Raw genomic sequence first — 26,760 nt, 5'->3', positions numbered from 1 at the left:
AATACAATTTTATAGTTTGTTTTAACATTTATAAATATGTAGCATTTTTGTACAAAATATTGTTACCCTATCTTTCCCGAGTAATGGAACTGGGTAAGAGAGTTATGGTATGTTATGTAGCGTTAGCAAGTTGTAAAAGAACCAGAAATAATATTATAAATGCGCTTTTCTAACAGTTTGTAGCTTCATAGATCGATTGCATTTTATAGCAGTAGGTATATTGCATGTTCTTTAACTTCAAGTACCGTAATGTGAAATTTGTCCTTACGCACACACACATCCAAATGCGGATGCAGGCATACACAGGATTTCAAACTTCACTTCAGCTGAAGTTATTTATTTATTTATTTATTTATTTGTTTGTTTGTTTATTTATTCCATATATTAAATTTTATTTGTCTATTTATTTATTTATTTATTTATTTACTTATTTATATATTTTATATATTTGTTTATTTGTGTATTTATATGTTTATTTATTTATTCCATATATTTAATTTTGTTTATTTATTTACCTGTATATTCATTCATTCTATTTTATTTTTATTTTATTTAATTAATCGATTGATTAATTAATTAATTAATTAATTTATTTATTTATTTACTTATATATTTGTACATTCATTCTATTTTATTTTATTTATTTGACTTGTTTATTTATTTACTTATTTGTGTAATTTATTTATTCATTCATTTATTCACTCATTTATTTATTTATTTATGTAATTATTTAGTTATTTATTTATTTATCGATCGGACGTAAAGATGTCTCGTTTTATCACTGTTGTTTTTTTCATTTAGTTATTTTTCTATGTACAGTATTTATTTTTATTGCCACTCTAATTCTTATGTCATATAATAGTTCAGTCTATCAGTCAGTGAATCACTCAGCTAGACAATCAGTTCCTTACTGACTGACTTAGAAATTCAGTTAATTACTCGCTCACACATTCATTCATTCATTCATTAAACCACTCCTGGGGGTGCTCTGATGTATACAGCAGCTGTGAGTTTTACTAGAGTACCAGCTATAATGGCTGGGGGATCATCGTGCTAACCACACGATACCTCCATTCTGGTTGGATGATCGTCCATCTCTTCTTCGGCGTGTGGGCGTGAGGCCAGCAGCCGGCTGGTCAGTCTAGGCCCTTTACGGGCTGTAGCGCCACGGATTATTATTATTATTATTATTATTATTATTATTATGTAGTTTGTTTTTACATTTCAGTGTATTACTACCAACCTATTTATTTAACTAACTCACAAAGAAACTAATTCATGAGTTATACATATGTACAGTATGCTTTTAAATATGGGAAATTGAAATGAATTTGGTGTGTGTGTGTAAGAGGGATTTCATAATTCGAATCCTGTATCTTTTGAGTGCATGATGTGAGAACTAACATGTTCGATTCCTCTTGCAGCATCAGAAAGCATTATTCTTTTGTAATATATTTTAACACTGCTCCCCGCTAGTTGTGACACAAGCATGCGATGTCGCATGTTTGGCTGCATGTTGCAATGCACTGGTTGGTTATCGCTGCCTGCAAGTGCGCAAATCCCAAGTTGGGCGCATGCTCACTATTACTATTCAGCTGAAATGCGAGACGCAGGAGTGGCGCTGCGAAGAGCAGCTAACGCAAATAGGTTTTCAGATACCATGTAGAGGACTTCACTGTAATGAAACAACGATATGTACAGGTACTGGCAACTACTATACAAGATTTGTTATGTGACGTTTACAATGAGTGCTTGTTATTTAACCTCTCCAGAACTTACTACTAAAAGGCCTGAAATATGTGCTTTGTTGATGATGTGGCTTGTAATGTGTGCTTTGTTGATGATGTCTGAATTGCCAAACTGTGATAATCATGAAAACTTGTGATATGCTTACCTTTGCATGGATTATGCAGAAAACATCCTTAGTCTTTTACCATTTCACATTACTGAAATAAATCCTTTGTGCAGGTTATGCAGAGATTTAGTTTTCGAGCAAATAAAAAGCTCCTTATTCTTTTTGTAGGTTAAGGAAAAAGAATCCTAATCCTTCAACAATCACATGAAATTATCTTTCCTGTGATTACATAGATCTCTTTGAAAGGTTATGGAAACAGTACCCTTAGTCTTTCACCATCTTTAGGATCCCCATCACTGTATTCCAATCCACTCTGTCAAAAGCCTTTTCTAGGTCCGCAAATACTACATACACTTCTTTATTCTTCTGTAGGTATCTTTCGCCGATTGTTCGCAGCAGTCAAATTGCATCTCTCTTACCTTTTCCCTTCCTGAAGCCAAACTGCTCTTCTTCCAACTGTTCTTCCATCTTAGAATATAAACGTCGATTGAGTATTTGCAGGAGAATATTCGCCAAGTGTAATATCAGGCTGACAGTCCTGTACGATACTCGTTACATTTCTTGGCATTATTTTTCTTCGGTATATTGGTACAAAATTAGTTCGTCTTTATTTCAAATAGTCAATCAAATTCGAAGATTTGAAATTCTGAAACGTTGCTAATCCTCTCTAATACCAGTATATCCTTTGCACAACTTATCTTGATGGAATCCTTAACCTCTAATCATTTTGAAGTATTGTTAGGTCTAAAATAAATCATCTGTTTGTGTTATGTAGAGGAGACCTGGACTTCTAAATGTATTTAGCTTTTGAATCTGTCTGAAATTGATAGATGTAAAAGACTATACTGGTACAAAGAATATCCAGTCTTTAATCAATTTTTAAGTTTGTTAACCTACCATACCGGTACTTTATATAATCCGCATCTACGTTATGCAGATAAAACTCACACCCTGCCAACTTCCTGAAAGTTAGTTGACAATATCTGAATGCGGAAAGACATTCAAGAATATCTTAGAGTTCCTAATAATATTTAGACCAACAGGATTTATTTTTGTGAATTGTTACCTAACCTTAAATCACTAAATTTCCTTTCATATATAGAATAAATCCTTTCTTTTAACAAATCCGTATTTTATTAACACTTCATTTTATATAGGAGAACGGTATAGTGGGTTATGATAATTCCTGTTACTTATATGCATGTGGAAAGTAAATTTAATGTGATGCAGCTGGTATGCTTGTATAAAGTGTGAACTTGTTCGTGTTGTGAATGACCTTGTGAATGATTATCTTTGTAAAATACAAAAATTTATTCTTCCCGTGATCTTGAAAAGGTCACAGCCTTTGATAAAGAGTGAAAGATATTTTTTCTTCCCTCTCCTCTCCCCCCCAGAAAGTCTTAACAGTATATCGGTATGGATGAACTAATTGGATGGTATAAACGTTTTAACAGTGCCTTGCTGTAAGCTGTAAGCATACTTACAGCATGTTAGTGTGTGATTATTCATGGACAAAATTGATATGCCTTCTAACAACATTGAGTTGTGAAGCATGGATTGAATTAACAGTTGTAATTGCTTCATTAAACAGTTATATTTAAACTCACTTTGCATTGGGAAAATGATTGTTACTATTATTCTCTGAAAGAAAAGCAAGAGATAATGTTAGCATGCATAGGTATATGCTGCTCTGTGAATCTAATATATTCAAAATGGAAGAGTTAAATGAAATAAAGATGCACGTTAGTATGCACGACGTTCGAATAAACTAAGCATTTGTTATTGTCATCATTAGTATAATAACATAATAAATTATAGTTGCCATATGATGAAAATCCAAAATAATTAACATAATTAAATGAAGAACATGTTCTGTTTATTTATTTAGTTGCATATTTTATCTTAAACAATTAATTTAAGTTTGCAATAAAGGGAAGTTCTTTACAATCGTCACGGGACCTGATGGAAGATGTACTTACTCTGAAGATTGAAAAAATATAATTACTGTGTAGTCGTGTTACGAAAATGAGATACACACAGGTAATTTTTCTTCTTAATTCTCTCTGTTTAACCATTCATCAATATCTTAGCGAATAGAGAATATTTTGCAGGTAATTCAGAAGGAAGTTCCTGGGTTTTTCATTTTCTGACAAAAGACAAGGTACGGATTAGCAGCAAAATTTTGTGCGACTGGATATTTGTGTAATATAAATATATGTAAAGAGAACAGTGTAATTTACTGAGGAAAATATACACGAATCTGATGCTTGAGAATGTGTTGGTAAAAAATAAAAAAAAAAAAACATTCCTGACATTTTACGTGATAAACTTACTGGGCTTTCAGAACATATTCTGAAAAGCTACAGGTACTGTATCATTTCGTACGTTTACTGTAAATAAAAAGTGCGTAAAATAAAAGCTGCGTACAATTTAACTAGCAGATTGTTTGTATTTGGACATAGTGGCCAGTGGCGTCTGTAGGGAACTTCTCTGTACTTTTAATATAGGCCTACAGTAGGCTATGCTTCGCCTAATATTTGCACAGTTACCGGTAATCTTTTTGTTAATTGACCTCCTTTTGCAATGAAAATCAGTATGAGGAGTTTTTTTTCACAGTGTACTAAAGGTAAGAAGAATCTGACTCGTATAAAAATATTTTAATATTAAATATTGGATTATGTAAACTTATACCATACAATACCACAGTGAATTCCTTTGATGACATAAGTAAGCCCTATCTGTTTTTCATGACCGATTGATGAGTAGGTATGACTTAACGAATCAGAATTTTTTAAGAATAGTAATTTTCATATTTTACACTGTTATTTGCTAAAATTTCATTTACCTATTTTTTTTTTTTTAAGTTTCGGCTTTAATTTTTTATTAAGTTATTTTCATTGTGTGTTGGGATATTTATGCATTCTCCTAGAGGCATAGTCCTCATCTCAACTATAATGTGTATAATAATAATAATAGTAATAATAACAAAAATAAAATGTGTGCTTTTATCAGCTGAAAAACTATATTTTGCGAAATCGTTGTTTGCAAAAACTAGGTATGGTACTCCATCTCTACAGGTGATATACAATTACGCCAGTACTGGTATATCTTGCGATATTACTTTTTATAATTTTAAAACAAGGTTCTTTTCTTCATTATCCCAGAATGTTGCCCCCACCCCCTCCCAAACTTTCATTGTAAGAATATGATTTTAATTTGCGGACTCATTGGGTGTGTTCCACTCATCTTTTAATCAATACCGTACTTAAAGAATAAAAGTCATAGCTGCAGAAGAAATGGAAATATCCCGATATGATTTTGCCTTAATTCATTTTTTATACCTGCTTGGCTATTAAAGGTTTGCTTACTTAATAGTCATCAAAGGAAATTCCCCATTTAATGACACTTCTGAATCGAACAGGAATATATAGGTACCCACCGAATAATTAAAATGATTTAGTGAAAACGTGAAATGTGCACAGGGTTCCAAGTATAGCTACTTTCGACGAGAAACCATTGTAGCTGTATCATAATCAACCTGAAGAGCTATGACCCATAGAACTGTCATACCAGAACCACTTTGGTAATGAAATTGTTATGTATTTTTTCCCTGATTTAATTGCATATGTTTTTATTTATGCTTCCCTAGAGAAAGATTCTGTGTCCAGCAGTACCTATTTGTCTTAACAACAAAATACTGAAAAAGGTAAACTGTTTTAATTGTTGGTTGCAATGATCTTGTGCACAGTAAATTCTGTAATGAAGTCGGCTAAAGTATTGAAAGAGTTGAGACGAAAACTGTTTTTAAAAAAGTCTCGTTATATCCATTGTACCGTACTAGTGTCGAACATGGACAAAATTAAAAAGAAAGCTGAAACATAACATGGAAATGAAATTTATGAAACATAGGCAATATAAGAAGATTAGTAATACAAGAACTGAAGTTAGAATCCGTACTAAATTTAGACCTACAGAAACACAGAGAATTAGATAAACTATGTCAACAGGATAAGAAGAGAAATAATCCTATAAGTCATAAGATATCGTCCAAAAAGTAGTTCAGTTTTTCCATTTGCTAAGCACTGAACTGTAACAAGCCACATGGCTTAACATTTTTATGATGACGAGGATGATTATGATGATAATGTGAATGACAATGATTTTCGTAAGCGTCAAAGTGAATGCGCCTGCATTGACACTGCATTCGAGCATCGTTAAATAAGCCATATTTTTTTAATTTTTAATTGCGTCATGAACATATTAATTGTAAGCTACACTATCTACCAAAAAGTAATTGAGCACTGTTTTTGCCCTTTATAACCTCGTGGTACCACCTCTTATTGCTATAACAGCAGCCACCCTGTCAGGCATGCCGTCCAATAGTTTGTGTAGGATATCCACTGGATTGCGTCGCCATTCCTCTTGCAACATGGCACTCAGTTGGACAATGGAAGTTGGCTGCATCTTCCGAGACCTCAATCGCCAGTCCAATTCGGCCCAAAGGTGCTCAGTGGGATTGAGATCAGGACTCTGTGCAGGCCAGTCCAACCGGTGAACATTATTGTCTGCATCCCACTGCATAGTAGCCGCCAACTTCCATTATCCAACTGAGTGCCATGTTGCAAGAGGAATGGTGACGCAAACTAGTGGAGAGCATGCCTGACAGGGTGGCTGCTGTTATAGCAACAAGAGGAGGTACCACGAGGTTCTAAAGGGGGCAAAAACAGTGCCCAATTACTTTGTGGTACCGTAAACTGGGGTAAAGAGGATCACATGTGGTAAAGTGGATCATATGTGTATTGCCTAGATAAGGCAGCGCCACATGGATCACACATGAAAAGAAAACCTTTCTTCTATAAGTGCCACTAAAAATAGTTTTCTTTGCATGTGTGATCCATGTGGTGCTGACTTATCTAACAATACACATATGATCCACTTTACCACATGTGATCCTCTTTACCCCAGTTTACGGTAGATAGTGTAGGCCTATATTGGAATACTGCATTGTATTTTTAAATATTTGGTTTATCTTCTGCAGAACAACGAGAGAACGGCATCTCCAAAACATTACACACTAAATCGTTTTGGATACATGTTTTCATTGCACTAATATGGTACACTTCCTACTACAAAGAATGTAGGCCTATAGAATAAAAACCAGGTCGTTAGTCAGCTCAGATGCGCGATGCACAACGTAGTTTCAAATTTCATGCCAACTTCCTTTATTAAAAAGTAGGTTACTCAAGATATTTTAAAATCTACACAAAACATAATATTCATGAAATGCTAGTCTTAAGAAATACCGAAATAAAGTCTAACACCTAAATTTAAACGATATTCAGTTTCTTTATACATTTTAATTTTTTCTTATTTAGTTACAAAATATTAGTTTGTCAACCTTGTCCTCTATTTGTACGACCAAATATTCTGTTTTCCAAGAAGGAGGAAGCACATGAATGTCACTTCAGGAGACCTCATAATAGCTTCACAAAAAGGGTCGGCAATTCATAGTAAGCAAGTCGTTATTGTCATGGCAACCAAGTTCGTTTACTGAAGGTGAAAAGGAAAGCCTCTGCCGGACCTTCAGCATTCACATCCCTCACCAGCTGGTCTTTGCTAACTCCGTGGTCTGACTTGTGAGGGGTTCATTTGAAGTGCGCCAGCAGGCGTTAACTGCTAGCGGATTAAGCCACACAAGATAGGTTAAAAAGTAGAGCAAAATGTAGTTTAGTGAGAAATGCCTTTTTTAATTATTGATAAAGTATAATTTATTAAAACACGAAAAAAGAGAGATGAAGTTGGCCTTTACTTGAATAACCACCACTTGTGGTTAGGTTTGTGATAGTGTCTTGAGGCCCATGCCATCACACATTAAATCTGAATGATATGGATTTCTATTCTAAAGTTGCTCTTCTTAGAGCTCTGTGCACGGTCCGAAGTTTTAATTACTGTAAATCTTTTGAATTACCTACTGTGCATAACATGTCTAAGAATTAGAATGAAGCTTCTCTAGCATATTAATATTTGTCGACATGAATAATCATGACTGCTGTATATATAGCTTTGTGTACGAGTGTGTGTGTCTGTTGTATATTTGTTTGTGACGTCTATCCATGTAGGAGCTTTGGTTGCACCTTGTCCAGCCTCTGACTTTACTTGTTCCGATGGCTCGTGTGTGCCATTGGCACGTCGATGTGATGGTAGAAATGACTGTCCCTATGGTCAAGATGAGCAAGATTGTGGTAGGTTCTCTTACAGGACCTGTTTTTCATTATGTAACTGATGACAATGGTATGCACAGAGAAAAAGAAGAGAAGGAGAAAATTTCCATTGGTTACTTGGCCTATTGCTGCAGTGAAAATTTTGTCTCTGTGGTCTTCTACGAACATGTGTTCATACAACTGTTGTATTGTTTATTAAATTGTATTGCATTTTATGAATTTTAATGAACCCTGTTGAAAATTGACTAAATTGTGACTTTATTGCCCTAACGGTAACTTGTGTGAATTTCGTGCACTGCTTCTGAAGCTTCGGAGGCCTAATGCCTACACCCCCGCTCTTGTCTCCTGAATTAAAAGTGCAGCTACACTTGTTTCAGAGTACTTATAACATAGGCGCCGACTTTGGGGGGGGGGGGGAGGGAGGCTTTCTGGCTCCTCGCCTTATCTCCCCTCAGGGACATCCCCCCTCCAAATAAAATTAGTAGAGGGGTCTCGTTCCTCCAAATAATTCGAAGATAGATTCATGTTAAAAAAAATAATGAATTTGTTTGAAAGATGAACCAAAATATGAGTCAAAGATTCATATTAAAAGAAATAATTAAATTCTTCGAAAGATGAACTAAGATATAAGCCAAAGATTCATGTTAAAAGAAATAATTAATTTGTTTGAAAGGTGAACTAGGATATAAGCCAAATATTCATGTTAAAAAAAATAATTAATTTGTTCGAAAGATGAACTAAATAAGCCAAAGATTCATGTTAAAAAAATAATTAATTTGTTTGAAAGGTGAACTAAGATATAAGCCGAAGATTCATGTTAAAAAAATAATTAATTTGTTTGAAAGATGAACTAGGATATAAGCCAAAGTTTCATGTTAAAAAAATAATTAATTTGTTCGAAAGATGAACTAAATAAGCCAGAGATTCATGTTAAAAGAAATAATTAATTTGTTTGAAAGGTGAACTAGGATATACGCCGAAGATGCATGTTAAAAGAAATAATTAATTTGTTTGAGAGATGAACTAGGATATAAGCCAAAGTTTCATGTTAAAAAAATAATTAATTTGTTTGAAAGATGAACTAGGATATAAGCCAAAGTTTCATGTTAAAAAAATAATTAATAATTAATTGTTTTTAACAAAGTGTTAACGAGAACTTTAATCAATGAATAATTAATTTGTTTGAAAGATGAACTAATAAGCCAAAAATGGTTGTTTCAGATCTACAAAGAGGGTCAGTTGTTGCAATGAACATGTTAGTGACAAAACTCCCAATGTTCCTTCCGTTTCTTTCCTCGTGTATTTGAGATTGGTTAATTCCCACACATGATGCAATACAACCATTACAATCGAACAGTAATGGTCATAAGTTTTATCAACCGGAAATAATAATACAAAATTAACAGTGTATTCGACTGTATTTTTACCTAATATTATTTAACAAATTAGTATTAATGTTCAACATTTTTTTCATAAACAAATTTAACGAAATTTAAAAGAAACCGTTTTAGTGATCTTTTCTTGCTATGATCATCGTCACTGATGTGTACTTTTTAAGTGATAAGTGGCTGCGATGTAACTATGATAATGGATAAATTCTTAATAAAGGAAACTGCCCAATATAAAACTGCAGTGAAAGGGAACAGAATGTTAAATTGGATTATAATAGTGGCAGTAAGACTAATAGCTCATATTCATCATTGCTGCAAAGATCGATGAATGGTGAACAAAGCAGTGAACAGAAAAAGGTAATGCATAAGGGCAGCAGTTTTCAATCTTTTGGGTTGAACAGTTTCCATGGATATTACATGAAAATTCAGAAGACGTCATTTTCTGTAAAATATGTAAGACATATTTACAATTAAAAGTTTCCTCCGACTTTTGTCCACAATTCTGCCCCCCCAAATATTTTAAAGAAGTCGGCGCCTATGCTTATATCTGAATGTGTTCATTGCTATAACTATTGTTATACACCTATCTACCTATCTCGCAGCCACTTCATTACTTTTCGTATCAGTGTGCATAAAGGGACTGAATTTGTTACATCTTACTGAATTATTAGCGTAAGCTTTTTTCGCGTGCAAAATTGAAAATAAGTCTTAAACTAATCAGACTCCTCTGATTGAGGTTTTTGCTGATATGTACATCTATTATCAGGCAGTACATCTCACTTGACGATGTGTCAGAAAAACAATTGTTTGTATGCATTTGAAGTCTGATTAGTGTAATATGTAGCTAGTAGGCGATGTATGCATTGGAAGGGGAAAGTAACTGGCCACCCTACACCATTATCTCCTGGCCTAGTTGCCTCTTGTGTGATTTCTTATTGGTATCACTTACGAGGTTCAGACCTGTCTTCGGATAGTTGACTAAATAACAACAACAAAATGATCAGTAAGCCTACTAAATATTTAATGCTACAAATAAGGCTTATTTGTCTTGATCAGTAATAATTCTTTCAAGGACTCTGTGTGTGCCGTTGTCTGATGTTAGTGTTTCTCTTTTATTATTTTAAGACTTATCATTCTTAATTGCTAATTTATTGATATCAATTTCTTATGTACGTTAATAAAATAACATGAATGTCACTGTGTTATGTGATGTATACCAAAAAAATAGTAGGTAAATAATTATATGCATACATAAATATTCACCTGTTTATCTCTTATACTTCTTTTTTTAAATTTGTTCTTTCATTTAACTTTTCTATTTCCAAGTGGTATATAATAATACAGAGTGTTCCAACTGTAAGTATCGGTTTATTCTTTGGCTGCTGGATGGCACAGTGCTTGAGCAACTGCCGGCAACCGGGCCCTTAAACTCATGGCACTTAACCAAATTAAAACTTACATGCATACTTACTAACCATAATATGTTGTATTTAATATTAATTATTATACGTTATATTAATTACAAAATTTTGTACTCACCCTCATGACATTAGCTGTTGGAAGTGTTGACCATTTTGCACTATACAGAGTTGACATCGCCATAAAAAACCATCTTTCACATTCGCACTGATTTATCTAATTGTGCCACGAATGTTATCTTTTATAGTTTGACAACTTCAAGTGAAACCCCGTAAAACAAGCCAACTTCTGGAATCTCTCTCTTTCTTTCTTCTCTCTCCCTCGCTCCTCGTCATTCAGTCACCAATCACCACGTAAATATCTGAGAGGGTGTGTGTGGGCATCGCGACCAATAGAAGAACCACTCTCCAGTATTACCACAATAACGGATTCTTTATTTTTGCCTTGACTGTCGGCTAGGAAGGTTCCACTATGCTAGCATTGCAGGCAATTAGTCAACCTTTTAATGCTTTTATTAGCAGGTTTGACAAACTGTGAGTGGACCTGCAAGTACATAGTGCTCTCTCCCTTCCCCCATGCTTTCTCACTTGCTCCTCCCCAAGACAGCCAGCGCTCACGTAGTAATTCGATCAGGGTTTCAGTTCCATTTGTCAATCTATAGTTGTTCAATTGTGCAAGGATTATTTGCATACATACTATTTTTAGTGTTCCCCATAAATAAAAATCTAACAGTCGACATTTCCAGCAGCTACTGTCATGAGGGTGAGTACAAAATTCTGTATTATTATAACATATAATAATTAATGTTAAATACAATTATGGTTAGTAAGTATGCATGTAAGTTTTAATTTGGTGAAGCGCCATTAGTTTAAGGACCTGGTTGTCAGTGTTCGATCAAGCACAGTGCCATCCAGCGGCCGAAGAATAAACTGATACTTATCGCTGAAACGCTTTGTGTAATCACTTTCCTGTTTTACACTGTCTCAACTGTAGGAAATTGACTCTGTTTCCTGTAAGCCTATATAACGTCGAGGAATTGGTTGAATGGAATAATTTTATAACTTGTTCAAAAGGTTTATTTTTCCATGCTTCTGCCTTGCTCACTTTCACTTAATGATAAAGAATATAAAAATTTACTACCTATTTCCGATTACCATGTATTTTGTGTGCAAATTTTTGTTGTGTACACTGGTAGTAAAGTATAAGGCCTAAATGTATGCTTTCATTTGTAATGGATTATGATATTATCCGTAGGGTATTTGGATTGTGAGCAATCATTTATGTAAAGCTATTGAATTGCTGTAAAAAGCTTGCTTTATTCTTAACCATTAGTTTTCATGTTGTCCATTGTATCATTGTTGGATTAATGTACACTGACGATGCCATTAATAATTGTATTCTAACAGCTAATAAAAAATGTAATCTAATCTAATATTATCAATGTAACTCTACAATCTCAAGGAAGTTACAGTTACCTTATAAACAGCAGTGGTTGTAAGAAAAAATATTTGGGTGAGTCAGTCAGACTCAAACATAAGACTTTTTTTTTATTTCCAGTTATTTGTTATTTAAGAAATAGAACACAAATACCATAACAGCGTGTAAGAATATATTTATTTGACCACGGTTTCCCTTTTCGTTCACACATTTGAAGGAATACTTCACTCTAGGCAAAAAGAAAATAGTATTCAGACTTTTTAGGTAGGTCTGGGTCCATCCACCCATTAGCGCAGCCAATGTTTATAAAATAAATCACTGCATATCAATTCAATGGCCCGATATAGGCTTATTGTAAATTCTCAGAGTTGTAAATAGTGTATATAAATGATCAAATTAGCTATATGCAAGATGGCCCTCAAAGCTAAAAAAATCTCACAATAATAATAATAATAATAATAATAATAATAATAATAATAATAATAATAATAATAATAATAAAAGTATATCACAGTCTACTATATACAGTCGCGAAGCTCAATACATAGTAAATATGCAAACATTAGATAGTTGCTCACCACTAGGATCGCTAATATCGCCTCATTACAAGCAATGCAAAATAGTACCGTCACAGTCTATTGTTTCTAGCACCCTCAAAACTCAAGCTTCGTGACTGTATATAGTAGACTGTGAGTATATTCTTATTTCTCTTGCATTTTCACATCTACTGTACGTAATTTTTATATCTTAGAAAGCATATTGAAATATTCAGATAGTCAATATAATATAATATAATATTGTTTAATTAATTCAGTCTAATTGACATATCACAAATATAAAAAGTCAATGACACTTACCCATGTAAGTGTAATATAAAAAGTCAATGACACTTACCCATGTAAGTGATCATTGACTTTTTATATTTGTGATATGTCAATTAGACTGAATTAATTAAACAATATTATATTATATTATATCGTAATTTTTATAGCCTGCAACTGTATTAGCAGGGTTTTAAATATTTACCTATAAGTCTTTCTGTGAAAAGTATTAAGAACATTATTACATCATATTTTTTATGTTGAAAAATCGTCTTAAATAATATTGCTGTAAGAATCCGAAGCCACCAGTGTAGCTCAGGCGGCAGTGTGTTTACTTGCTGATCCAGAGTTGCGCTCAGGCATGGGTTCGATTCCCACTTGGGCCAATTACCTGGTTGTGTTTTTTCCGAGGTTTTCCCGAACCGTAAGGCGAATGTCAGGTAATCTATGGCGAATCTTTGGCTTCATTTCGCCATATACCATCTCGCTATCACCAATTCCATCGACGCTAAATAGTAGTTGATACAGCGTCGTTAAATAACTAAAGCAAAAAAAAAAAAAAACTTAAATATGTAAATTAAAAGTGCTGTAAACATGTCATAGATATTATTGAAATTGTTCTTTTCACTTTGGTTTGACACATTTGTTTGTGTGTAGGCCTAGCGCGTCCATGTGAGCCGAACCAGTTCCAGTGCCGTGACGGTAGTTGTATTGACAAGAGCTATGTCTGCGATGGTGTGCCCGACTGCAATGACGACAGCGACGAACAGGATTGCGGCACTGGGGGCAGGAATGGTAAGTACTTATGTTTCAGTATTCACAAGAAAACTATAAGATACAGTTTTGAACTCACGTTCATATTACATATTTTCTGAGTAGGCCTAAGTACATTATTGTATCAATCATTTTCTCTCTTATTGTTTTATACAGTGAAATACCAAAATTAAAAAAAAAACTGCGCTCTATCAGAGAGACAGGAATACATCATCCAGTTTTGGGAATGAAACCACAATTGTGTTGGTTTGAATGTTTTATGTTTGTTTTGATTCACGAATGGAGAGTTTGGGTCTATAATAAGAGAAGTAATAATTAATGAAGTGCATACAGTATGCTGTATTTTTGATTTCCATATAAACCAGCATTCCAAAATTAGTCCGAGTTGACAAATTTTTCACTGTGGTTCACTCAAAGTGTACCTTACATGTTTATTATCACTTTAACATTGCAAGACTCGCGATTACAAGTCAAACGAGTGGTTGCACAGGTCTGTAGCTGCTGCCGATGCCGAGATATTACTGAGAAAGGCAGTGTAGCTTGGCTAATTTCATATGCAACTTCAGCACCCTCATGTCCGTAGTTAGGGTAGGTGGCGTTGGCGTCATTGGGCATGGTCACATAAGTTACATTAGTTTATGGTCTTAATTACTAATGACATTACAATTCGGCTGTGGCTCGTTTATTGCAGTAAGCATTTTTATTTCACCACAGATGCCAAAATGGGTGCCCATACTTAGTGAGGCAGTGAGGAAAAAGACGAATTCTGAGTTTAAAAAATATTATAGTTACGAAACTAATTTATTACAAAAAAATACCTGTGGCTTAGATGTTCATATTCATATTCATATGTTCATTTCTTGCATCCAACTGATCACAGACATGGTATGGGACATGTCAAAAGTAACACATAATTACTGAGCTACAACAGAATTAAAATACAACATAGTACATGAACTAAAATGTCCGCCGAGTTAGCTCTGTGGTAGCGTGTCTGCCTCCAGACTAGCTGGCCCAGGTTCGATTCCCGGCTGGGTCAGAAATTTTAATTCTATCTCGGGACTAGGAGAGATGGCGGTGCACAACTTTTAATCACTAGATTGTGCACCAATATGCCCAAATATCTCCTTAGTGAATATGAAGAGAAGGCATATGTCACTGTTGATAGTGATTCGTTCGTCAGATGGGGACCTTAAGCCTGGCGGCCCCCTTGGTGCTATTCGACAGGAGTAGGCTACGTGCTGGCACCGGGTTTCCCCTTCTCCCTTCCTCATCATCATCATCACTCATTTCAGACCACTACACTTACACATACACTCACCCTAGTACACGACATAACTATTGACAGATACACATCATGTACAGTGTGACCCGCCGAAGTGGTGTACAATTAGAAAATGGGTCACAGTTCTGTCATCTGTCCGCAGCATACGGAACCCGAATCACGCAAGTGAAGTGGGTGGGCATTGGATACATACACACATTAACTAAAATATAACATACAAAATTTCAACATTAATTATAAGTAATTTCAACATTAAGAAATAACAACCACAAGAACACATATAACACTTTACAAGACGAATGACATTTCATTTAGCAGTCTGGAGTCAATTTCGACCAACACATCCTTCATGAGAAGACATTCTTCTCGAAGTCAGGATCTAGAAAAGAGGAAGTAAAATTTTTGAAGTAAGGCGTTCTTTTTCTAGGCTACACATTCAGGAGACTCGGGTTCAATTCCCGGAAAGGAAGTGGAGATTTATCTCTCTTCTAGAAGGGCTATTGGTAGGAATGCACTGTCTTCTGTGCCTATGTTGTCGTAAACAGTGACCTTATACTGGGAGGACAAAACTGGCAAAGATGTTCATGATATGTTGACAGTGAAGAACACTTTGATACTGAAGATAGTGATGTCGACGACGACGACAGTGATGAACATTACTAAGATGATGACAAATATTATTTATCATCATTATCAATAATATCTCAGACATGCAGATTCACAATAGATTATTCAATACAAGAACAATTTGTTGTATTGCATACTTTCTTTTTGGCGCAGAGTTAGCCGTACGCCTAGAATGTCGGCTTTTCACGCTGGTATGCCAGTTTCGAATTCTAGTGGATCCACGTGGAATTTGTGGTGGACAAAGACAGTGCTTGATGTTAGATTTTTGTGAGGTACTTCCGTTTCTTATAAGCATTTCATCATCATCATCATCATCATCATCATCATCATCATCATGTGGGGTTATGTAGTTCACCTTCCACGGTGCACCTTGGGGGAGGGCAATACATACAGTGGCAAAAATACTACAGCTTCGAAGTATTGCTCATAGATGTAGATGCTTGGGTGATTGACGCCAAAAGTCTCCATTATTGGTTTTACAATAAAAAGCTTTGTTTTGTTTCTAAATGGTATTTCACTGTTTAATGCCATTTCCTTCTCTTTCCTCAGCCTTTTCTGAAGGAAGGCCTTGATTGGGAGCTATTTTTTAAAGTTTAATGAGAAATGTTATTTCAGTCAGATTCTTCAAATGTTACAATTTTTTTTTTCCTCTTTTCTTACGAGAAACTAAAATTTCTTACTGTCTCTCTCTAGGTTAACCTCTTGCATTCTGGCTATTTTTCAGTACACAGAATTATGGTGATGTGAAACTAAATTATCTTACTTAATTCTACCTTTCATAGATTATTATAGCAGTGTTGTTTTTGTGTCTCTCTTTTTAAATTATGTCTAATACTGGGAGTTTATCAAGAATTTTTTAATAGAATTAAATTTTTAAGAAGATGTACGCATGTAAGGATGAAGTAACAATTTGATAAAAGTAATAAAATACTGATATCATCTCGTCTGAGACAAAAACACCACTGTTGAACATTATTTTGCAAAAAGGTCCTGAATGCAATGTGACTGTCAGCAGGAATTGATCTTATGTTAACTATCCTTCTTATTTTCAGTACACTTACTTCAACATATTTGGGAGTACATCTTAAAATGCATTTATTTTGTACGAATATTTGCCTCCATTGGACCCATAGACGAGATGACAGATACACATGAGTCACTGAATTCAAATTGGCTAATTTTACATACACTCCTTTGCTTCCAACTTAATTTAAGAAACGTGCATTTATAATATATTTTCTTCAAAAAGTGGGAAATTATTTTACTAAATGTTTAAAGTAACATACGTGGCCAAGGACAGTAAATTTTAAAGGGCTAGGAAGTGTTCATAATGGAGTTTTGAAAGGCAGAATTTTCATATCATTTCTCTTCTCTGTTCAAATTCATCTCTTTTAGAGATAACTTTCACCCATGCCTCGCAAGAGAAAAGCAGACTTTTGATATCATTGATTTTTATGAAGGCTGAATGGAAGTTAAAGATGTAAAACTTATATAGGAGAGCAAAATAGTAAACATATAGAGGTGATTGAAACCAAATTTCATGTCCTGGCCCTTCATGACTTTGTTTTCAACTTTTGGTAAAATATGCCACCCTTATATAACGACGGGGGAGAAATATGAACGTACTGATTCAGAATCTCGTTGCTCCAGAGCCATCTTTGTGACGATCCTACCTGCTTACTAAAATGAGTAAATATTGCAAACCGATTTCGATTAAACTGAGACCAGTTGAGAAGAACTAGGGAGATAATTGCGAAGTTCTTATTTATGGAAACCATCTAATCGAAATTACATTAAGATGATTATTGCTGCTGCTGCAGCCAGTGCCTGTTAAATAATTGGCCTAGTGGCCTGTTATGGTCTCCCACCAAATCCATCCCGATTTTTCTCTTTGGAGACTTGAAAGCAACCTTGGTGAATGTCCTACCAATTGGTTGCTAGCCGAGAAGTAGTAAGTCCAGTGGTAAGGTAGCATCTAGACAGATCTTTAGATGGATTAGCATTTCCTCCAATCTTGGTGGAACGGCTATACTCGATGACTTGATATCCAGAGCCTCATTTGTTCTTGTACCTCGTAAGGTGAGGATGGGATTTAGATAGGAAAGGTTATAGTTAAATGCACTTCACTACGAAATTGCAATCCTCACTGCTAATAATAATAGAAAAATGATTTGGACTTAACTGTATTTGAACCTGAGTCTATGGCGTGGAAATTTGACAACCTAAATGTCAATTGGTGAGGGGGGGGGGGGAGAATGCAAGTGTCAGTCAGGAGCTATGATACAAAATCCGAGAAGTCCACTTTCCATCGTAACTGAGTTTGAAAAGGATTCAAACTCTTGAAAGAGTCATACATAGAGCTACAAACTCAATTCGAAAGGTAATAAATGAGTTAGAAGGAAATGGAATTTTTATCCTGATGTACAGGCCCTTTCGAGGATATAAATTTGTTTGAAGTTCTATTACGATTCGAGATAGACTTAACGATTTTTTTTTCAGAGCTCCTGAATTGCTCTCTTTATTATTAACTAGCCGTACCTGTGCGCTCCGCTGCACCTGTTAGAAATAAATATAAAGTAATTACATAATTAAAATAGGACGTTTGATCCAGGGAACATTCTTGTTTGATAAAATGAATGTGTACATAAACATTATTTTAAGAAATACAGGAAACGAATGTACAGGATAGCCTATCAAGTTTTCTGTGCATAAGAAGCTATTTTAATCTTACCTGTCCTCGATTCACTCAGAAGTTTCTGTAATAACATTATAGCATTATGTCCATCTAGAGAAACTACACTTTCCAATGGTGAAATAATAATAATAATTATACAAATCGGTTAATTTAGCTTCCGATATTACTTCATACAAACACAGAAACATTCTCTGTAGGCTATGTTTCTTAGCTTTCGATTATTATTGTCCAAGGCCCCTTATAGGCAAAGTCATTTGTTTTCATTACACCGCCTTAGATGGCATTGTATTTTAATTTTAAAACTCATTTATCTCATTAAATATCAGTCCTATCAAAATTTTGCAAAGAATAAAACTTATCGGAAATCATTTTCAAAGAAACTTTTGTTATGTAACACATTTCACAAAAATCAATAATAAGCGAGATATTTCGATTTATTTAATTCAGGCCCCCTTATAACCCCCCCCCCCTTTTAAATAACGTATTTTGAATGTCATTTAGCCTAAAATCTAAGTTACAACGAACTTAATTTATATTCCAATTTTCATCGAAATCCGTTCAGCCATTATTGCGTGAAAAGGTAACAAACATCCAGACAGACATACAAACAGAAATTTCAAAAAAGCGATTTTCTGTTTCAGGATGGTTAATTATACATGTTAGGACCAATTATTTTTGGAAAATCGAAAATTACGAGAAAAATTTCGGCTGCAGATTTGTTATTAGTATAGATGTGGATTCTTGCCGTGTTTTATAAATAAAGAATTTTCTTACTAATCAGAAGCAATAAAGTGTGTGTGAAATTGGCCAGTTTATCTCACACAAAGACTATAGTTTATATCGTCCACAGTCATTATAGTGTTGATGAAATTTAAGAATTACGCCGCTGTTTGAGGGATGCAGACTATGAACATGTCTCAGACTGGTTGAACTATGTCGCTTCTGTGTACTGCATTGTCATAGAGCTTTCTAGTGCCTGCTAGATTGCACTTGTCATGTGACAAAAGCCTTCCGTAGATGCTGTTTTCTTTGTGAAGTGTCCTGTGTTCGTTTTATTCTTCTCACTTATTGCTTTATATTCTGTTTGTTTCTGCATTATTTTTTTGCTTCGGTTAGTTACTTGTGCCCCTGGCGATGTTGTTTGCGGAGATGGAAGTTGTGTTGATAGCAGACAACGATGCGACAAGATATTCGACTGTAGAGATGGAACTGATGAGAGGGATTGTGGTAAGTGTGGAAGTTGCCGAAGAGTTAATAATATTTTGTTAACTGTGTGTGATAAGAAGCCACATGTTGAGACAAAGAATAGATCTGTACAAAGTGCTTCATTTTTATTTTCATTTTATAACCGTTTTATATAAGCTTACATCTTTTCTTGATTGTAAAGTAGGAATAGAGCTTTGTCTGAAGTCATCCAGTCTGTGCAATATTAACTCCCATAACTTCAGTTACTCATTATTTCATATTGCTTATCAAATGGATCACACTATAGAGTTTATGCAGCTTAGATCAGGATATAATGCCCATAATTACCTTGAAGAATAGAGAGTTGAATGTTCAGTTCCTGGCATTTGATTAAGGGCATTTAGTCACAAATTAAATAGTGTAATATAATTACGGTACCTGTTCTCAGTATGTGCTCACATCAGATAAATACGTAAATAAACGAACAAGCAAACAAAAAACAAATATACAAAGAAACTAATAAATAAATATGAGTAAATAAATACAAAAATAAATAAATAAACAAATAAGTATGTAAATATCGGTAAATAAATAAATAAACAAATAATAAAATAATAGATAAATAATCATATGACATTAATTTTTTTCTACATAACATAAGATATGCATAAGAAATAGGCATTTTCTGATGATACATTAAAACATTATAATTTCAATTTAAAAAAAAATCAGTGGCTGGAATACTTAGGCCTACATAGAAATTCACTTTCAGCGTAATAAGCTTACGTTTTTAACAAATTGGAAATTATTTTACAAAATGTGTTTAAAGTTTACAGTTTACCTAATTTCGAAGTGGTATCCTTCACTGTCCGAAGGTAGTCTTCAGACAATGAGGGATACCACTTCGAAATTAGTCAGCCAGGCAAAATGCAAAAGATGACACAGTAAAGATATCTTAAAGTTGTTCAGTATATTTTTAGTTTTACCCGTATTTATTGCAAAATGATTTAACCAGAACCATAAAGTAGTTAATGAGTTTCTTTGAATTACAATATGTACATTGTACCAAAGCATGCCTTCATCATTTCGAATATAGTGAATGATGACGATATTAATTAAGAAACTAATTCAAATTTGTGAAATAATTAGTATAAGGAGCATGCTTGTAGATTCTTTGACGAGACACGAAATTTAAAAATACAGAACTTAAAAAAGTTCCAGTAAATTGATGAATACTGTGAATTGTGGGAACAGACGTTAATGGAAAATTATTTACTTTAAAATTTTGCTTTAAAACGACCATATGTTCTGCAAATAGGAAATCACAATATTTATCATTAATTAAATGATGGGTCATCTCCACAAACAAATGCGTTTGCATAACCTTTGGTGTTACAATAATTCAAAAGATTGAGGTTTCAGTTGTGTTGGAGAAAGTATTAAAGTTTATTCCATTTGCAGAACTGAGTTGTAGCATTGATTGATAGTGCATAATGAAATTCAGAGAATTGCTTCAAACTGTTGCTTTTAGATTAGAACAGTGTTGCAAGCATGATGCTGTGTGCATGTCCTATTGCAAAATACGTATATTTTGTGTCAGATAGATTAATACATGTGCTTTACCAATATCTTTTAGAGTTTTAAATATTTTGTTTTTCTTTTCATTAGCATAATGATTGTGAGTTCTTTAATGATCTTATGTCAGCATGATTTTTGATCTTATTGTTCCAACACGATCTTTTCTCTAGTAGATAGATAGTCACAAATATTTTGTGCTTTTAATTTGTATTACATTATGTTCTATGTGAGTATTTACAGTATTTAAACAAAAAAAAAATTAATTCGAAATTGGATTTTTGTATGAAAATTGAAAAGGACTATGATTTTTTTGTGACAATGGTATCAGTGATGATGAAGGTGGATGATGATGATGATGATGATGATAAAAATGGAAGATTTGCACACATTTATGTGATTGAAACAATGTAGGCCTACACTTGAAATAATTTAGAATGTGCAGCATTTTTCAGAACCCTAACAGTTTTATTGAGAAGGGGTTAATAAAATTAGGTCCATTCGTTATTTTACGTGTATGTCTTATATTAATTTATGTTTCATTACATGTGAAATATATTTAAATAGTAATAAAAAATACTGTCTACACATTTAAGATCTTTTCCAATAGGAATAATTTTTATCATTCTCTTTTGAATAAAAATTCTTCCGCTTTATCTTCCGACTACATTGATTTTTATTATTAAATATTGATTTTGTGAAATTGTTACTTATACATTTCGTTTACATTGACCTTCAGTCAATCCTTTCCTTCCAGAACAGTAAGAATTACATTGTCAATACACATTATGTTATTTATTCTTGAACCAGCCGTGTCTTTCTTATTTTTCACTTACCAGTATGGTTGCCAACTTTTTTTGAAGAAAATACGGGAAACTAAGAAATCGACAAAATTTCACATAGAAAATAGATAAATTATTCGATTCAGTTACTAAAAAACGAATTTATTCTATACTTCGGCAACTAGGCTTTAATTAAGAGTATTTTTAGACAGATTTTGTTCCATGTAATAATGGAAGTCGACTGCAGTTTTCAGCTCTGATTTGATTAAATGTGTCGTGCTCATGTTTCGAACATCTATAGTTCTGTACAATTATTGTTCATGAGATGAAACACCCTCTTTGTATGAGCATTACTACTTGGTATATTTAGAATAAAACTAGTCAGTATTTCCAAATTTATAACATTAACAGTGTTTGATTTTAGGTGGATGAGCACTAAAATTCATTTCTGGCAAGCATTACTTTCTACTGTATAAAGACTGCAAATTTCAATGCATCTCTTAAACAACAAAGTTCATCATTTGAACAATCATCATTCACGGCAAAATTAAATGTTTCGAATAAAAATGTTTACATTGTGCAAAAATGAAGGAGTAAAATGCTCTAAGAGAAGAATAATACAGAAGCCAATCGGGAAGGGTTGGCAACCCCACTTACCATTATTCATTTTTTGTAGTATTCTTGAAATTTAGACAAATGATGTGTATGAGTAATGCATAAAGGTAATTGTACTGTTATATTTTGTTAAGTCTTTACTCTGTTTATTTGTTACAATTATTTTGAATTTATTTTAAATGTTTGTGCAATTGTGCACATATAACAGATTTTGTTTGAAATTCTGTGATACTGTATATAGTTGAGTTTTTTTTCCCTTAACAGTAGGCTGATTATATTTTTTGAGTTGGCATTTTAACTTACAGTGGAGCTTCAATTATTGTCATTTCTTCTAGTTGTTTCGTCGTTCGCTATTTAATACCTAACATTAAATTCGATGCCATTTAAATTCTAAGAATCATTTTTCCAGATCGTGTACCAGTGCATTTCTCCTGTTGATTTAATACCGGTACTCACACAATCTCTAGCAACCAGTCACATGGTTGATCAAAGAAGGAATGAGTGACGGTTTTTTATAATTTATATTGCATAATACAGTAATTGTATTGCTTGCAATCATCGTAATGTAACTGTTTTGTTTATTTACGAGCTTTTTGTTAACGACATTTTGTTAGCATTCTGTAGACTCTCTTTCTTTGTACCGGTAACGTAGGCATCTCTAAGAGTGTGTAACCTGTTAATTTCAGAATCGGCAAGCAATCTTAGCATCTCATCGAAATGTGCAGTTCGATGTCCGTTTCATTAAGTGAAAAATAAGGAAATGAAAAAATAATGGTTTCAATATTTATCAAATTAAATCAATTTGATAGTGTTAGGGGATAATATTTTTGTAATCTATTATCATGTTAAAATATTAAATGTTAGAACAACATAAAAGAAAGATGTTTATGTGTGGCTAAGTTTTATTCTCGAAATAATTTCCTCTGTAACGTAGGTTTAAATGATTCGATTATTATTTTGATAACCATCGCAGTTTTATGGTACCAGTACCGATATAAACTAATGGCAATAATCGAAGCTCTACTATATAATATTTGTTCAGATTTTATTTTATAGATCTTTGGCCATATTAATTCTGTTGAATTGGACTGTTTAAGTATTATAACTTGATTCTGAAAGTATAGTGTAGGAGATTTTCCTTTTATTTCCCGGATCTTGAGTTGTATTTCGTTATTTATAAGCATCATGATGTAGCATGCTGCTCCACTATATACAGAATGTTCCAGAGGACCCTATATAGGAATCAGATCTTCTTGAAAATAAAATAAAATTGTTCATACCGTATGCTATTTCGTCGAACACCATAGTTTTAAAGAAGAATGGGAAGGAGGTGGTTCTTACAAAGTTTTTCGAAATCATATGATACTTTTTTTCATCGGTTATTTCTTTCAGGGGTGAGCTAATATTATATTATATTTTATGTTACAATTATTAGCAAATAAATACAAATACAAGCAACTCTGTATCAACAGAGAGTTTATCTTAACTAGCATCATTGCAATTAGTGTTAACAGGACAGGACCAGTATTTGACGAGATTAATCCAATGTATCTCCATGAGATTACCCGACATTTGCCTTACAATTGGGAAAATCTAGGGGAAAAAAAGTGAAGCAGGTTACCAGCCTAAGCAGGATTAACAAGCCAGTGGTTAATAAGTGATCCTGTCTTTCTTACAGTGGGACACTTAAATCCACTCACATTTTTAAGTTTTCCTCTAAGAAGTGTAAGTGGGCTACACTTTTTAAAAATGATATCTCCTTTCCACTACAATGCACGTTACATTTTACTGTCATAAATTGATTTCCCAATTTTTTCTCACATAAAATAGCTATAGTGTATCTAAAATATTAGCTTCTAGAAGCATACATCTGTATGAACATTTTTTTATTTTTTAACATAATGCATCTTTAAAATACCAGGGCAAGTTATAATGTGGTCATTTTGAAGTGAAATAATGAAGATAATGCCAACTCAAAAGGAATTGAACCATTAGAATAAGGAGTAATAACCAAATCAACAAAGACAAAACTACAGTAAAACTTCATTTTATACGTTTTTATGGGGCCCTGAAGCAATTAAAGTATAAATGAGAGAAACTTATAACTGAAATAATATTTAATAACATCTGAAATAATATTTGAAGACTATATGGGAAGAACAAGTTAAGTCAATTTAGTAAAATTTTCACAAGATAAATTTAGAACTTCATAGTTAAGCCATTTTTGAGTCTGTAATACAACACTGAAATTTGCAACATATATTCTTAAAGAATCTAAGCCTGTTTGTAGGAATTCTTAGCTGCTTATTGCCAAAGCTGGCTGATGTAAACATTTAAAACTCCAATTCAGAACATTTTACGAAATTGACTTACCAGTACATTGTTAAGCCAGTTATTTTGGACTGAGTGCTTTTGTTTGCTCCTAAGAAATAAACTGTGCCCTCAAATGTTGTTGTTCAGTTACATCTTGATGTGTTAACGAAACGTTTCACTGTTTCTAAATCAGTAACAGCATCATTAAAGGACACAAGATTGTTGGGAACTGGCTCATCAACTGCATCATCATCTTCCTTGCAGAATTCCTTCGAAATGCAATTTCGAAAATTGATATGGCTTCATTGGCAAACCTAATTTCGATAAAAATCGATTTAGAACGTATAACTAGTGTTTCGTATCTCCCAGGAATTAAAATATTATTATATATGTGTAAAAAATGAATAAACGAAAAATGTATATCCGAAATAAATTAGCAGTACCATGAAAAGTATAATTTTGCCAGGCTCTCAAGAAAAAAAAAAAAATAATAAATGTGGAATATGAAACGTATAAAAGAAGTTTCTGTAATATAAAGATCTGAGAGAGAGGGAGAGAGATGGAGAGAGAAAAAGGGAGAAATAAATTAAAAGTGGAAGAGATGAAAACGATCTTTTTAATTAATTAATTAATTAATTGTAACTTTGTTTTATTAAAGGTCTTCCCTCAACAAGATAAAGAATAAATTTCCGGAAAAATAGTTGCATATATGAAAACATTTATTCTTCCTACCAGCGTGTTCTTACCTCTGTGTAGAGTTCCCTGGAACACTCTGTATTTCGGGAATGTTCATGTTGCTTTCGTTGTCATAGTAGGAATGAAATAGCTTTATTTTTATTGTCTTGTATCTGTGTTGTGACGTCTGCCTGTTGCTTCTTGCCCCTGTGCTGGTGCAGGACTGTGTACTCCAAGCGAGTTCCGCTGTGAAGATGGACAATGCATACCAGAAGAGAAGCGCTGTGACAAAACCACTGACTGTAGGGATGGGTCAGATGAACTTGACTGCAGTATGTTTACACCATTTTGTGACATTTCTATTAACATTAGCTATACGGTAATGAGCACTTACTTACCTACGCAGATGATCAAGTAGAAATTTTGTATGTCAGGTGTTTTTCGAAAATAAAAGTGAATTAGATATAAATAAGAATGATAATTTCATTAATAATTAAGAATGATAATTCCATTATTAAATAAGAATTATAATTCCATTAATAAATCAGAATGATAATTCCATTAATTGATGCAGAATATATTTCTCTAACGAACTGTAATAAAATTTTCTGTGATATATCTCTAATTTTTGCCTTTATAAATATGTAACTTTGCGTCATTTATGCAGTCATATTATTAGCCTAATGATTTGAGGCTGGTTCACAATAAACCGTGAACGGAAACGACAACGAGAACGAGAATTGAAATATTGTTAAAATAAATACATTTAAATGTGAGCATTCACAATAAACTATTGTGAAAGCTCACATTTAAATACATTTATTTTAACATTATTTCCGTTCTCGTTCTGGTTGTCGTTTCCATTCCCGATCTATTGTGAACCAGCCTTTACCTGATTAAAACGTACCACATTTTGATTCTATGCCTTATAAGATACGATGTTGATTAGGTAATGTTTTGTTAAAATGTTTTTGTGTGCAATTGAATTGTTAATGGTAATATAGACTACCTATTTTTATATTATTATGATGTACCGAAGTACATATGATATATCCGTGCAGAAATATCATATGTACTTCGGTACATCGTA

General features: G+C 33.4%; 1 protein-coding gene across 32 annotated transcripts in view; it reads left to right on the top strand.

Annotated features, from left to right (window-relative positions):
- The window catches only part of trol (terribly reduced optic lobes), a 1,501,851-nt gene that overhangs the window by 1,250,036 nt on the left and 225,055 nt on the right, over window positions 1-26,760 (top strand). For 22 of the 32 annotated variants that reach the window (XM_069835989.1, XM_069836001.1, XM_069835993.1 and 19 more), the window contains 4 exons: window positions 7,975-8,097; window positions 13,802-13,939; window positions 19,642-19,752; window positions 25,892-26,002. In XM_069835989.1, coding sequence (XP_069692090.1) covers window positions 7,975-8,097; window positions 13,802-13,939; window positions 19,642-19,752; window positions 25,892-26,002 — 483 coding nt within the window. The remainder of the gene's footprint in view (window positions 1-7,974; window positions 8,098-13,801; window positions 13,940-19,641; window positions 19,753-25,891; window positions 26,003-26,760) is intronic. The other 10 variants (XM_069836000.1, XM_069835992.1, XM_069836018.1 and 7 more) reach the window with 4 other exon arrangements.

This window comes from Periplaneta americana, chromosome 9, assembly GCF_040183065.1.
Source record: "Periplaneta americana isolate PAMFEO1 chromosome 9, P.americana_PAMFEO1_priV1, whole genome shotgun sequence".
NCBI classification, from domain to species: Eukaryota; Metazoa; Arthropoda; class Insecta; order Blattodea; family Blattidae; genus Periplaneta; species Periplaneta americana.
Note: the sequence above shows the minus strand (reverse complement) of the source record. Positions and strands in the feature narration are given on the sequence as shown.